Here is a 12139-nt window from a genome sequence, read left to right on the forward strand (position 1 = left end):
ACATCTGTTGAAGCCATTTTCGCTTGTGGTATCTTTAGCCTGTGTTCACTTGTGACCTATGCTGAGAGTCAATGAATCATTAAGAGTACTGGCTCTTCTCTGATCTGATCCAACTGCATTTGTGAATTTCATGGGGACTAACACAGATACAACATTTGTCTTGCTTGGCTACTCAATCTATGTTCCATGACCTGATGCTAATTCTAAATAAGACTTTTATGGTAAGAAATAAAGATTTTAATGGTAGCAAAGCCTCCTTATTAGCTTTCTGTGACAGCACTGGTCTCACTCTTTGCCCTGACATGTTTTAGGGTGAAAAATATTGTAAATATCTTTCCTTTTTTCTAGCTGTGCGGAACTACCATAAATATGGAAGAATCAAGATTAATTTCTCTTTCAGATTTGCATTTTACAACAGAGATTTCCAGACAGATCTCCTCTGCCCTTCTTCCTAAAAAGTGAAAGATGGTCATGGATATCACCATGGCTTTTTTGATGACTCTTGTCCTTCGTCTACAAGTCCACGTTAAGATGGCTTCTGATAGAAAGCAGAGTCTCATTTTATGGTTTGATGCCAACCACATCATCTATTCAGCTAGACAGTTCTGCAGGTTGCCAGCTGAACACTAACTGTCCATAGTCAGAGTACATTCTGGGGTGACATCTTTAGAATTATTTTCAAGGCAGATTTCTAGTTCAGTCATCAGTATTTTAGGCAGTCTTAAAACATCAAGATAAACATAGAACTTATACAAGGAACCTCTAGCTTTCTCTTCTTCAGGAGTTCGTCACTTCTCATCTGCTTAATCCACTCCCCTGATCCTGATCCCTTGCATTCAATTTTCCTTCTCTTCCTTTCTTTTTCTGTTTAGACCAAAATGGTTTTGTCTTTCTGATCATCTCAGTTGCTGCAGAGGGAGAGGAGCTATTTGAACTGCTGACATCAGACCACTGACTATTCTCTGGACCATGCTGGTGCCCAGAGGTAGTAATTTCTTCCTCCAGAAACAGCCACAAAGCCCAGCATTTGATACCATGTTCCACTTCTTCAATATTCAACTTGTACACGCTCTGATAAAATAGACTGTAAACTCTTCAAACTCCTTTGTACAGTGAGATCTTTAAAGTAAGCTAAATAAAAGGAGGAAGATCAAGCATTTATGACTTATGTCCTCCAAAATCTCAAGAAGACCTTCCTCATCCCTGAATACTGTTGGAGCATCAGCTGACTACTTCCTTCGGATGCTGTGGAACTTCACTTTTGTATCTTCAAAAAAGCTGTGAAGGAGCAAAACTGTCACAGAACTTTGTGCTACTCTTGGAATTGAAGAACTTCTACAGTATTCGGTCATGGCATTGCTGCCTCAGTCAACAGTCACTTAAAAAAATTTGTGTTGTATGTGCATGCACACAGAATTGCAACTTGTTTCCCTCCACAATTCACATGCAATTGAATCTGTTCCTGCAGCAGGATTTTGGGAAAGGGCAAAAGGCCAAACTGCAGACAATCACTTGGTTTATTTTTAATGCCTGGGGCACCCAGTAAGCAGCAACTTTGTGTTTATCTGGTGGAGTCCAGCTTCAGAATAGAAAAGTAAGTAATTTTACAATAATTTTTAAATGGGAAGGAATTTTAATGTAAATGGTGACTTTTCTTCCTGAAGCCAAAGTAATTACTGTTTGGGCTGGGAATTAGTATGCACTTAGAGAAACGAAACTATAATGAGGAACTGAATAAAATCCAGAAGGTTTAAGCAACATTGTCATAGTATAAATTCTCACATTCAAGATCTCATTTAGACTGCAGTCTGAGAAGGAAGTCCTTTTAATAGCTTGAAATATTGTAGGGAATTCATTTCTTTGATTAATTAATAAATTAATTAACATTTTTTGTCATCCTCTCAAGTACAGGCTAAAGGACTGATACAAAGAATAATTAATTGGAATTAACTCTTTGAACCAAGGGAAAAAAACATGAACTTCAGGCTCTCTGTGGGCATTTATTCCATTGGATCATGCATTCTTCTCTGTCAAAAGCAAAGATATGTAGAAAGAAATCAGAAGAGCCCCTATGTACAGAAAGAAACAGAGAATTTTTCCAGGTGTCCCACGTGTGGGACTTCTCAACTTCCTTTTCCCTTATTTACTTAGTTTGCCTTTCAGGTTTTTTTTCCTAGCTGTTCCTGAACCCCAAGAATTACTTTCTTTTGAACAGGCCTCAACTTCCTAATGTATGAGTGGTATGGCAACATTTCTTCTGTCTCACCCAAAAAACTCAAACTCCTTTAGGGAAAGTACCAATATCTTGTGCTTTATCTCAGCAATATTCTCTCTGGCTCCAGCAATTTGTTCACTCTGTAATAGTTTTCTCTTGAGCAATAAGATAGAGAAGCACTTAGGCAGAACAGTAGGCTCTGAACCACAGCTGACCTCTAGATGAACTTCACTACCAAATGCTATATCACATATGCAATACAATCTTTATCTATTTTGCTCTTTTGACATGAATATTTTGTTACCAATCTATATGAGGTCTGTTGTAACACTTACTGTGCTACACTAATTCCGATAGAGGATTTTTCTTTATTTAGGGCCATGTTTACAAGGCAATAAAACCTTGTGAGCAGTGGAACCAGACATGTGATCTTGTTGAGAAATTTGTGGTTAAAGCCCAAACAGACTGAGACACTCCCTTGAGCCCTGGACAGGCTTTGGGTGAAATCCAACAGGAGGATGACACCAGATGTTTCCACACTTGAAATTATGTAAGCTTGTTTATTCAGCTATATAAAAACTGGACCCCGCTGTAGCAAGTTCAGAGACCTCACCGATGAGTGGATGCACTGCATAGGACCTCCCAGTTGCCAGGAAAAGCTCTCCAAATCCTTGCTGCAATCAGGGCTCCCCAGTGATTGTAGATCTGGATGATGGTAAAGCATTTGGGCAGTTGGTGATGTCTCTTCTGTGATCACTATAGTTAATCTTGGGTAGTAATGATTAGGTGCAAGACCTCGCTCTGTTTTATTCTTGCGGTACTATTTCACTTGTTGCTTTATTGCTTTAAGCTTAAGTAAAGGTAAACTCACTTATTTAAATTTGGTGCCTGTGTCCTTTGTGCTGACCCCATTTTGCCAAAACAGATAGGAATCATAAAAAGAGTGTATTTTGTTATCAGTTACTCAGAGGAAAGAAGTATTTCAAACCTCATCAATAAGGCACTGGAGGAATGAGAAACTTGGCTGGTTGGTGGGATGTAATATCAAGTGGATATTAGAATTTGAATCTGAGGAGAATGACTTGTCACAGCAGTGTGTGATGCCTGCTTCTCTCACAGTGCTTCTTTGCTCTGCGGGCTCCTAAGATTAGAACCTATGGAACCTGTGCTGCATTGCTTTATTTATAAGTCTTAGCCTTCAAAGTGCAGACATATGCTCATTTGTTCCTTGGTCTATGTATTGAGACTGGACCAAGATATAAAATTACAGCTTCAAAAGAAAAGGAAGTGAACTTCATGAACTCAGTTATGCAACAGCCAAGAAAAAATTGTTTGTTCACAGCAAGAACAGCTTATTTAAATCATGTTACAAGAATTACTCACCATGGACATTAAGAACATTTTGATTTCCAGGGTAAATATTGCTCACCTACAGGCAAAGAAAACTCACTTAAAAATTATCCATACCCATTAACTGATGGAAATGCATCAGTTAGTACTGTTAGAAAGCCTGAAATATTTGCATGCTATCACAGAAAGTACATAGATAGCTCCTAAATGTTTCCTGTTTATTTCTCTGGAAACAACAGATACAAAGATACAACAACGCAAGAGATACAAAGAGCACAACAGTACTATCTGATAAACTCTCAACTAAAAAACACTACTTTTTAACACAGTCGCCACCATTAGCTATACATTTTCACCAGAGTTGAACACAGCCTGCATGTCACACTTGTGAAAATCTGCATGGCTGTCTGGAACATGGCTTGTCTTTCACGTCACTGCTGCTGCTGTTGAAACGGACCACCCATCACCTCACTGTGTCAGCATCCACGGTTTGGGCTCCACAAATGTTCAGCAGGTGATGATGAAAGTCAATTGATGCAATTTTTTCCACATGGAGAAATTCAATTATACGCCTTTGCTTCATTTGCATTTCCATGTTCACTAGATCAGATCTCATTCTGAGCTAGAACACTTCCAATGATGGGGCACCCAAGATTTCTCTGAGCAACACGTTCTGGAGCATCATTGCTCCCATAGTGCTCTCTTCCTAACATCGAATCCAAATCTATCCTCTTTTAGTTTAAAACTTTCACTCTTTGTCCTATCACTACACTGCCTTACAAAGAGTCTCTCCTCTCTCTTGTAGCCCCCGCCTAAGTAGCAGAATGCTGCTGTAAGATATCTTCCTGGAGTCTTCTCTAGGCTAAATAAATCCAACCCTCTCAGCACATCTTTATAGGACTGCTGCTCCAGCCCTCTGATCATTTTCACTGCCCTTCTCTGGATCGCGTCAGAGTCAGTACCTTTCATATGTCGGGGGCCTCAGAGCTGAACACAATACTGCAGATAGGGTCTCAAGAGAGTGGAGTAGAAAGGGACAATCACCTCCCTCAACCTGTTGGCCACATTTTAGTTTTTTTACCCAGGATACAACTAGCTTTCTGAGCTGCAAGTGTACGTTGTCAGACGTCGTGTTCTTTTTTTTTTTTAACCCGCAAGTCTTCTCCTCATGGCTGCTCTCAATCCACTAATTCCCATGTCTGCATTCATTTTTGAGACTTCCCTGGCCCATGTGCAGGACTACTCACTCGGTCTTCTTGAATTTCATGAGGTTCATGTAGGACTGCCTCTCAAGACCATCAGAGGCTTCCTCTGGATGGCATCCTTACCTTCCATTGCGTTGACTGTGTTACTCAGCTTGGTATCATCCTCACATTTGCTGAGGGTGCACTCAGTTTCATTGTCCACATCACCAACAAAGTGTTAATACAAATTCTAACAAAGACCCCCTGCGGACATCATTCATCATTGTTCTCTGCCTCTCACAAGTCTTTCAGTGCAACCATTCAGCCAATTCCTTATCTGCTGAGTGGTCCATCTGTCAAATTCAGGTCTTTCCATTTTAGATATATGGATGTTGTGTAGGACAGCATCAAAACTTTGCACATGATCAGGTAGCTGGCATCAACTGCTCTTCCCTTACCCACCAGTGATGTAATCCTGCTATATCAGGTCACCAGATTTGTCACACATGAATTGTAATGAAGTGAAACCATGTTGGCTATCACATCACCTCTTTAGTTTTCATGTGACTCAACACAGTTTCCAGGAGGATCTGCTCCATGATCAAGCTGGACACAGAACTGAGACTTACTGACCTGTATTTCCCCAGGTCTTCCTTTTTTGCCCTTTTAGAATGGGATTTATCTTTCCTCTCTTCCAGTCAGTGGAAACGTTACTGGATCACCAAAACTTCTCAAGTACGATGGATAATGGCTTAGCAGTTTTGTCTTTCTAGTTCCATCAAGACCTTTGGATGCACCTCATCAGGTAATGTACTTTCAGGTTGCATGGATAGTTTTGCACCTGATCTGCTCCTGCAATGGGCAATACTTCATTCTCCTAATCCATTGGATTAGGCCTTTGAATTCTGTGAACTGGGCGTTCTGACTAGAGCAGCTGCTGGAGAAAACCGGGGCAAAAAAATAAAGGCATTTAGTACTCCAGCCTACTCTATGTTCTAGGTAAATAAGTCATTTCCATCAGCAGAATGTCCACACTTTCCCTAGTCTTCCTCTATTACTGATGGTTCTTGCAGAAATCCCTCTTACTGCCCTTGACGTCCCTGGCCACTTCAATTCAACTTTGGCTTTAGCTTTCATAACTTCATCCCTGGCTGAATGTATCTACATTCCTCCAAGACTATCTGTCTGTGCTTCCACCTTCAGCAGGCTTTATTTTTGTGTTTGGCCAGGAGCTTCTTGTTCATCCTCGTAAGCTTCCTGGCATTTTTTCCTTACTTTATCTTTGTTGGGCTTCATTGCTCCTGAGCTTGGAGGAGGTGATTGCTGTATATTGACCAGCTCTCTAGGATGCCTATTCCCTGCAGGTCTTCATCCCATGGTACTCTACCAAGGAAATCCCCTTGGACACTGAAGTCTGCTTTCCTGAATTTCAGGGAGGTGAGCTTGCAGTGCATCTTCCTCATAGCCCTAAGGATACAGCCAGGGCTGCCTTTGACCTTCATGTTCCTCACAGGTCTCTCTTTATTAGTAGAATTAGGTCCAGCATAGCACCTCTCCTCATTGGCTCCCTTATAACTTGGAAAAGGAAGTTATCTTCAAGGCACTCCAGGAACCTTTTGGTTGATTATGCCCTGCTGTATTAGTCCCTCCAAAAGACATCAAGGTGACTGAAGTTCCTCATGAGGACCAGGGCTCGTGAACATGATGCTGCTCCTATCTGTCTATAGAGTGCCCGTTCTGCTTGGACTTCCCGGTCAGGTGACATGTAGCAGACCCCCACTATAAAGTCATCTAACCCTGTTTTCCCTTTAATCCTAACCCATAAGCTTTTGGTCAGCTCCTCTACCCATTAGCAGAGTTTCGTGAGCTCCAGCTGAGCACTGACACAGAAGGTGATCCGCTTTATTAATTTTCCCTTCCTGTCCTTCCTGATGAGCCTATATACTTTCAACACTCCAGTCATGAATTATATGTGAATAGACTGCATATGAGTGACAAACAAGGAATGTGATCATTCTTTCCTGATGCACTTTCCATGCCACATTAAAATATGTAAAAAGTCTTATTTTGAACAGAGAAATTAGAAACAGTTGGAGACATAACAACATGGAAGCATTACTTGTATGTACATCTAAAAGGCTTATGCATATGTATGTGTAAACATTAGCTTCTCAAAGCAGTTCTCAGACTGTAAAAACGTGGAGTTTTGAAAGACACTGAAAGAGTTAGGACAACCAACTAATTACAGTGCATTAAGGGAAAGGTTTCTGTGTTTTCAGTTCTCTTGTATTTTTCACATGTGGCTAACGTTGAGTATCTAAACACTTGAAAATCTGTTATCTCGAATGCTAAGTAAAGCATATTTCTGTTGCAAAGCAGAAGTCGTGGAGTAAAAAGCTGCAGATCTACTGTGGTTATGCACATAGCTACTTCGGTTATGCATCATCATGGCCATGCTTGCTCAGAGCAGATTATTTTTGTACTTACTGTATTCTTGCAATGAGGTCTAGGAGAGACTGGGAAAACTGCCTATTCAAAATAGGATAGGAAACAAGTTTAATGAATGTGAGCAATAATAAGCAACATAATATACCTAACAGTAATATCCAGTTGACATGACAAGACAAAGGCAAGAAACAAAAATCAGCACCCCCTGAACAGAGCCTGCTTGCTGCCTGGGAGCTCTCAGGGTTCTGTCAGCATAGAATCATAGAATGGCCTGGGTTGAAAAAGACCACAATGACCACCTGCTGTGTGCAGGTCACCAACCAGCAGCCCAGGCTGACCAGAGCCACATCCAGCCTGGCCTTGAATGCCTGCAGGGATGGGGCATCCACAGCCTCCTTGGGCAACCTGTTCCAGTGCCTCACCACCTCTGGGGGAAAAACTTCCTCCTCATATCCAACTTAAACCTCCCCTGTCTCAGTTTAATTTCATTTGTACACTCCCTCCAAGCACTGAAGGCCACCATGAGGTCTCCCACAGCCTTCTCTTCTCCAAGCTCAACAGGCCCAGTTCCCTCAGCCTTTCCTCACACAGAGCTGCTCCAGCCCTCTGCTCATCTCAGTGCCTCCTCTGGCCCCGCTCCCAGAGCTCCACGTCCTTCCTGTGCTGGGGCCCCAGGCCTGGACGCAGCGCTGCAGATGGGGCCTCACAAGAGCCGAGCAGAGGGGGACGATCACCTCCCTCTCCCTGCTGGCCGCCCCTTTTTCATGCAGCCCAGAGCACAGCTGGCCTTCCGGGCTGCAGGCGCACACTGCTGCCTCATGGCCAGCTTCTCGCCCACCAGGACCCCAAGTCCTTCTGCGCAGGGCTGCTCTCAAGGATGTCTTCCTCTATGTCTCAATCTGTACGCATGGGGAAAAACTCTTATGTGACAGTGGCTCCTCTTGAGAAATTTCCTCCTATGCACACAAGCAAGTTAACCCACTCTAAATGCTCTTGCTTGAAACAAATTTTGAGATTATATTTTGCAAAGCATTTTAAGAACAGCATATTTCTTTTTCAGAGGAAGAAGAGTTACAGATTATTGGATTATTCAATGTACTTACTCCTTTGATGTGAACTACATGTCCTGGAGGTCCGGGGGGTCCAGGGGGCCCAGGCAAACCAGGAATGCCCTGTAAAAGGAAGTGAAATAAGAACAACTAGACAGATCTTTTCATATGGGCTTAGGGAACAAAGGATCACAGGATCAGAGAGCACTGTTTAACCAAGAAGTTTTGTGTGAAATGACTTGAAGGAAGACTGATCTTTCCATGACAGGGACCAAGCTAAGCTGGAAGGTGAATTTTAGTATTTAGCCTAAATCTATGGAGAACAAAGCAGTCTAAAATTATTATTTCCAGGGAAAAATAAACAGATAAACAAACACCCAACAAAAAGCATTAAAACTTGATTAGGTCTCCAAGATTGATCTGAGAGCCCTAGGACTGATGAGATTCATATAGTTCAAAGTGTTTGTCAGGTAGCCACACACTACTTAACATCTTCAAGAAACTCTGCTAGCATGGCTGCTCTTTACAAAAAACTGTATCAACTCTTCACTGTGTCATTTAAAAACTTAGCACCACACCATGTCCAGCTTTCACTCTGCATTGATGCGAGCTTCAGTGAAGCAGCACCTCAGCAATAGCCAGAGATCTAATGGATTTTTTATCTTTCCCAAGCACTTGAGGAAGTGCTATTAGAAGATGTAGTCTGTTTTGCTTGCTTGCTTGCTTTGATCTCCCAGCCTAATAAACTTAATCTAGTGATGCAAGCTTTAATAGTTTTTGTTAAAGTAGACAATCCAGAAAATTAACCTTGGCTCTGTTTGAAGATACAGAGAAATCAATTCAATGTTTACTGACAGGCACTGTTCATGTTTTCTGTTTGTTTTTCTCCTGTTAGAATTTGCCTGATTTCTGGTTTCATCTTCCAGCAACTAGGTTTCTATTAACTAGATCATCTCATCTGAAGCTGATTCCTACCTTTGCATGATTTCTATGATAAAGTAATAAGAGGTCCCTGTCTTCTTTTTTCTTCCAGCACATCTCTTACACAGACAAAATATTATTAGCTGCTGTTGTAGTAAGAGTGCAATTTTTTTTCCCCAGCACAGATTGGTCCATATCAGAGTGGTTACAATAAATACACTAGACTGAAACATATTGCTTATCCTCAGTAATGCTTATTGTTGTGTAGCCCAGTCTTCATGTCTGCCATGAAACCAGTGGAATAAATTCTATTCATAAGAACAGAGTTGCAGCAACAGGACCTTGGTTCATCACTTCTTATTCTACAGTTACAGGATGTGGGTGGGCATGTATGTGCTATCATCTTGGGAGCACTATGCAGTAGTCATTACTCTGGATGCATGTACACGACAACTCAAGCAGGTAATGTATGTCAGTAGGCATCTCCTTGTTTGTAGGATAGCTGATACTTCATGACATACTTATGTACTATTTGGACATATGCTAGTTATTTAAAAGCCCATGGGGAAATCTTCAAACAATGAAGATACTTGTATAGTTCTGAAAAGGATTGACAATCTCGGGTCATTTGTTATTTGAAACACCTGTGTAGTGAATTTCACATATAACTAACTGTTACATCTGGGATCTGAAGTAAAGAGCTATACATGTAAGAATAGTCCAGATGGACCCGAAGTTGACTTTTAATGCTTGTTGTCACACAGGAAAAATAGCAGGAACATCTAATCATTTCAAGCCCATTTCAGCTTTTCAGTCCTGTTGTCATTTTAAAAGGATTGAAAAAAATCATATTCAATTAACTTTAAGAACTTACATTTAATGCTTCTCCTCGTTCACCTTTCACACCTTTCAGCCCATTCAGTCCTGGACGGCCCTGAAATGAGTATATATAAGCAGAAAAAAAAAAAAAAAAAGTAGAAATAACATAGTATGTGTCAGAAATGAGCTGCTCTGTCTTCATTCACTTTGAGATCTTAATACATACTGGGCGTCCTGGGAAACCAAGTTCTCCTTTAGGTCCAGCAGGTCCTATTGGTCCCTGGAAAAAAAAAAAAAAAAAGAAAAATGTGATTATGGAAAAAGGAGAAAAAGAAAAATATTGAAAAAATGCTATATGGAATATATCTATGAGACATATTTTATTAGAAAAAGAGGCATAGTTTCACAGTTGCACAAAAAAGTAGTCTGCGATTGTTGAAAATGTGCAGAATTTTCTCACTATCTGTTCTTCTAAATGATCTTGAATGCTAGAGGGCTGCATATAACTCTGTACTCTGGTTTGGAAAATACTGATCATCTGAAATGAAACCTGAATTCTCAGCCATTGTAGTGTGTGCAATTCAAGAGTAAGTTGCCATGAATCAAAGCAAAATTAAATGTATTAGTCAGCAGAAAAAAGGCTGCTAGTGGTATATACTTTGTGCATCTGCTTTTGGTTTGCATTGTTTCATTAGTTATTTGTGCTGTAAGTCTGTAAATCAGACCAAGACTTCAGATAGCTCCAGACTTCTACATGTCTCTTGACAGTTTAGATATGTGGACTCATTGGGCTGGCAGCTGAAACAGATCCTTCTTTATACAAGAGTTACCCCTCAGGCCTCACAGACTGATCAAAGCAATTTCAGACAGAAAGGTCAAGTAGGTCACTCAGAAAAAATAGTCCAGTGCCATGGATGATCGATGATTTGCTATTTCAAACATAAATCTTCTAGGCAACCAGAGGTAGCAGATCAACAAAAAGCGGTAAACCTGCAGACAGCTTTTGTCTTCTGTCAGCTTCCCAAAACTCACCAAAACCACAACTGTCTAGACAATCTCTTTACTTACATGTCAATCTTTCAAGTTTATTTTTCTTTTTTTCCCATTCTGGTGAGATACTCATGAATAACTAGGACTTTAAATGTATATCAAGATTGTATGAGCGGACATCACCAAAGCCACCTTTACTGTTTCCTTTGTCAAAGTCTCAGCCTGCACCAAGCAGATGTTAATGACTCCCTGAGACAGAAACCAGCAGTCACAGCTATATGTGAAAGTAGGAAGTGAGGAAGCCGCAGAAAAATGCTTATCAGAAAAGAAAATTTCATTTGCAAAAGCAGGGGAGGTGATTTGTGCAGGCTGACACTAGGGTTATAGCTCAGGGCTCCTGTTACATAAATGTGGTGGTTTGCTTTATTGATAGTGAATAGCAAAATCAAGCTGGTAAAAACTCCTCATTTCCTCCTTACCAGGAGCTCTGATTCAGTCTGTCTCTTCCACCTGTTCTACTAACAGCACTAACCTCCTAACTACCCCCAGCCAAAAACCTGCTTGTCTGTTGTGCTCCAACTCCTGCGATCCTCACTTCTTTTCAGATGAAGTCTCAAAGAGGAGGAAAGCTGGGGAATTATTTTAAATTCTGGAAGCCTGTCTGTAAGTTTGTTCTGCCCCACTAGCACAGAGGAATGATGATGAGTCCTCAGCTATCCTGGACTGTTCTTGGGGCAGAGCTTTATTTTATACAAAGTGGTACAGAACAATTGGCACCAATACTTTGATAAGTTGGGCCGCAGACTGACTGGCCAAGTATTCTGAAATTTGTATATTATTGCTGCATGGGACTCCCAGTGACTACAAAAGGGTTTTTACTGGGAGCAAAAGCTGAAAAGAATCACGCTTGTCTGCAGCAATGATGAAGCTAGAGTTATGCATTAAGAATCCCTAGGCACTAAGAATACACTAAGATCAGAAATTGGCTGGTCAAAATCTTGAGACAGGCCCTGTCTACAAAATTATCCCATAGTGTAATCATTCACCAGTCTGGCAAAAAATGAATGGCCCTGTCTCTGCACTAAACTGTATGAAACATCTCGTGGCAGTGGCGATGTAAACACAGAGCTTGGGACTGACAGAAAAAAGGACATGTCCTGAAG

At 41.1% G+C, this 12139-nt stretch overlaps 1 protein-coding gene across 1 annotated transcript in view; it reads right to left on the reverse strand.

The window, feature by feature from the left end:
- Positions 1-12139, reverse strand: part of COL15A1 (collagen type XV alpha 1 chain) — a 104930-nt gene that overhangs the window by 23046 nt on the left and 69745 nt on the right. The window contains exons 21-25 of the mRNA XM_052697730.1: positions 10213-10266; positions 10042-10101; positions 8301-8369; positions 7237-7278; positions 3599-3644 (exon numbers count right to left, since the gene is read on the reverse strand). Of these exons, the coding sequence (XP_052553690.1) occupies positions 3599-3644; positions 7237-7278; positions 8301-8369; positions 10042-10101; positions 10213-10266 (271 nt within the window). The remainder of the gene's footprint in view (positions 1-3598; positions 3645-7236; positions 7279-8300; positions 8370-10041; positions 10102-10212; positions 10267-12139) is intronic.

Source organism: Tympanuchus pallidicinctus, unplaced genomic scaffold (genome assembly GCF_026119805.1).
Source record: "Tympanuchus pallidicinctus isolate F22 unplaced genomic scaffold, pur_lepc_1.0 scaffold31, whole genome shotgun sequence".
In the NCBI taxonomy this organism is placed as follows: Eukaryota; Metazoa; Chordata; class Aves; order Galliformes; family Phasianidae; genus Tympanuchus; species Tympanuchus pallidicinctus.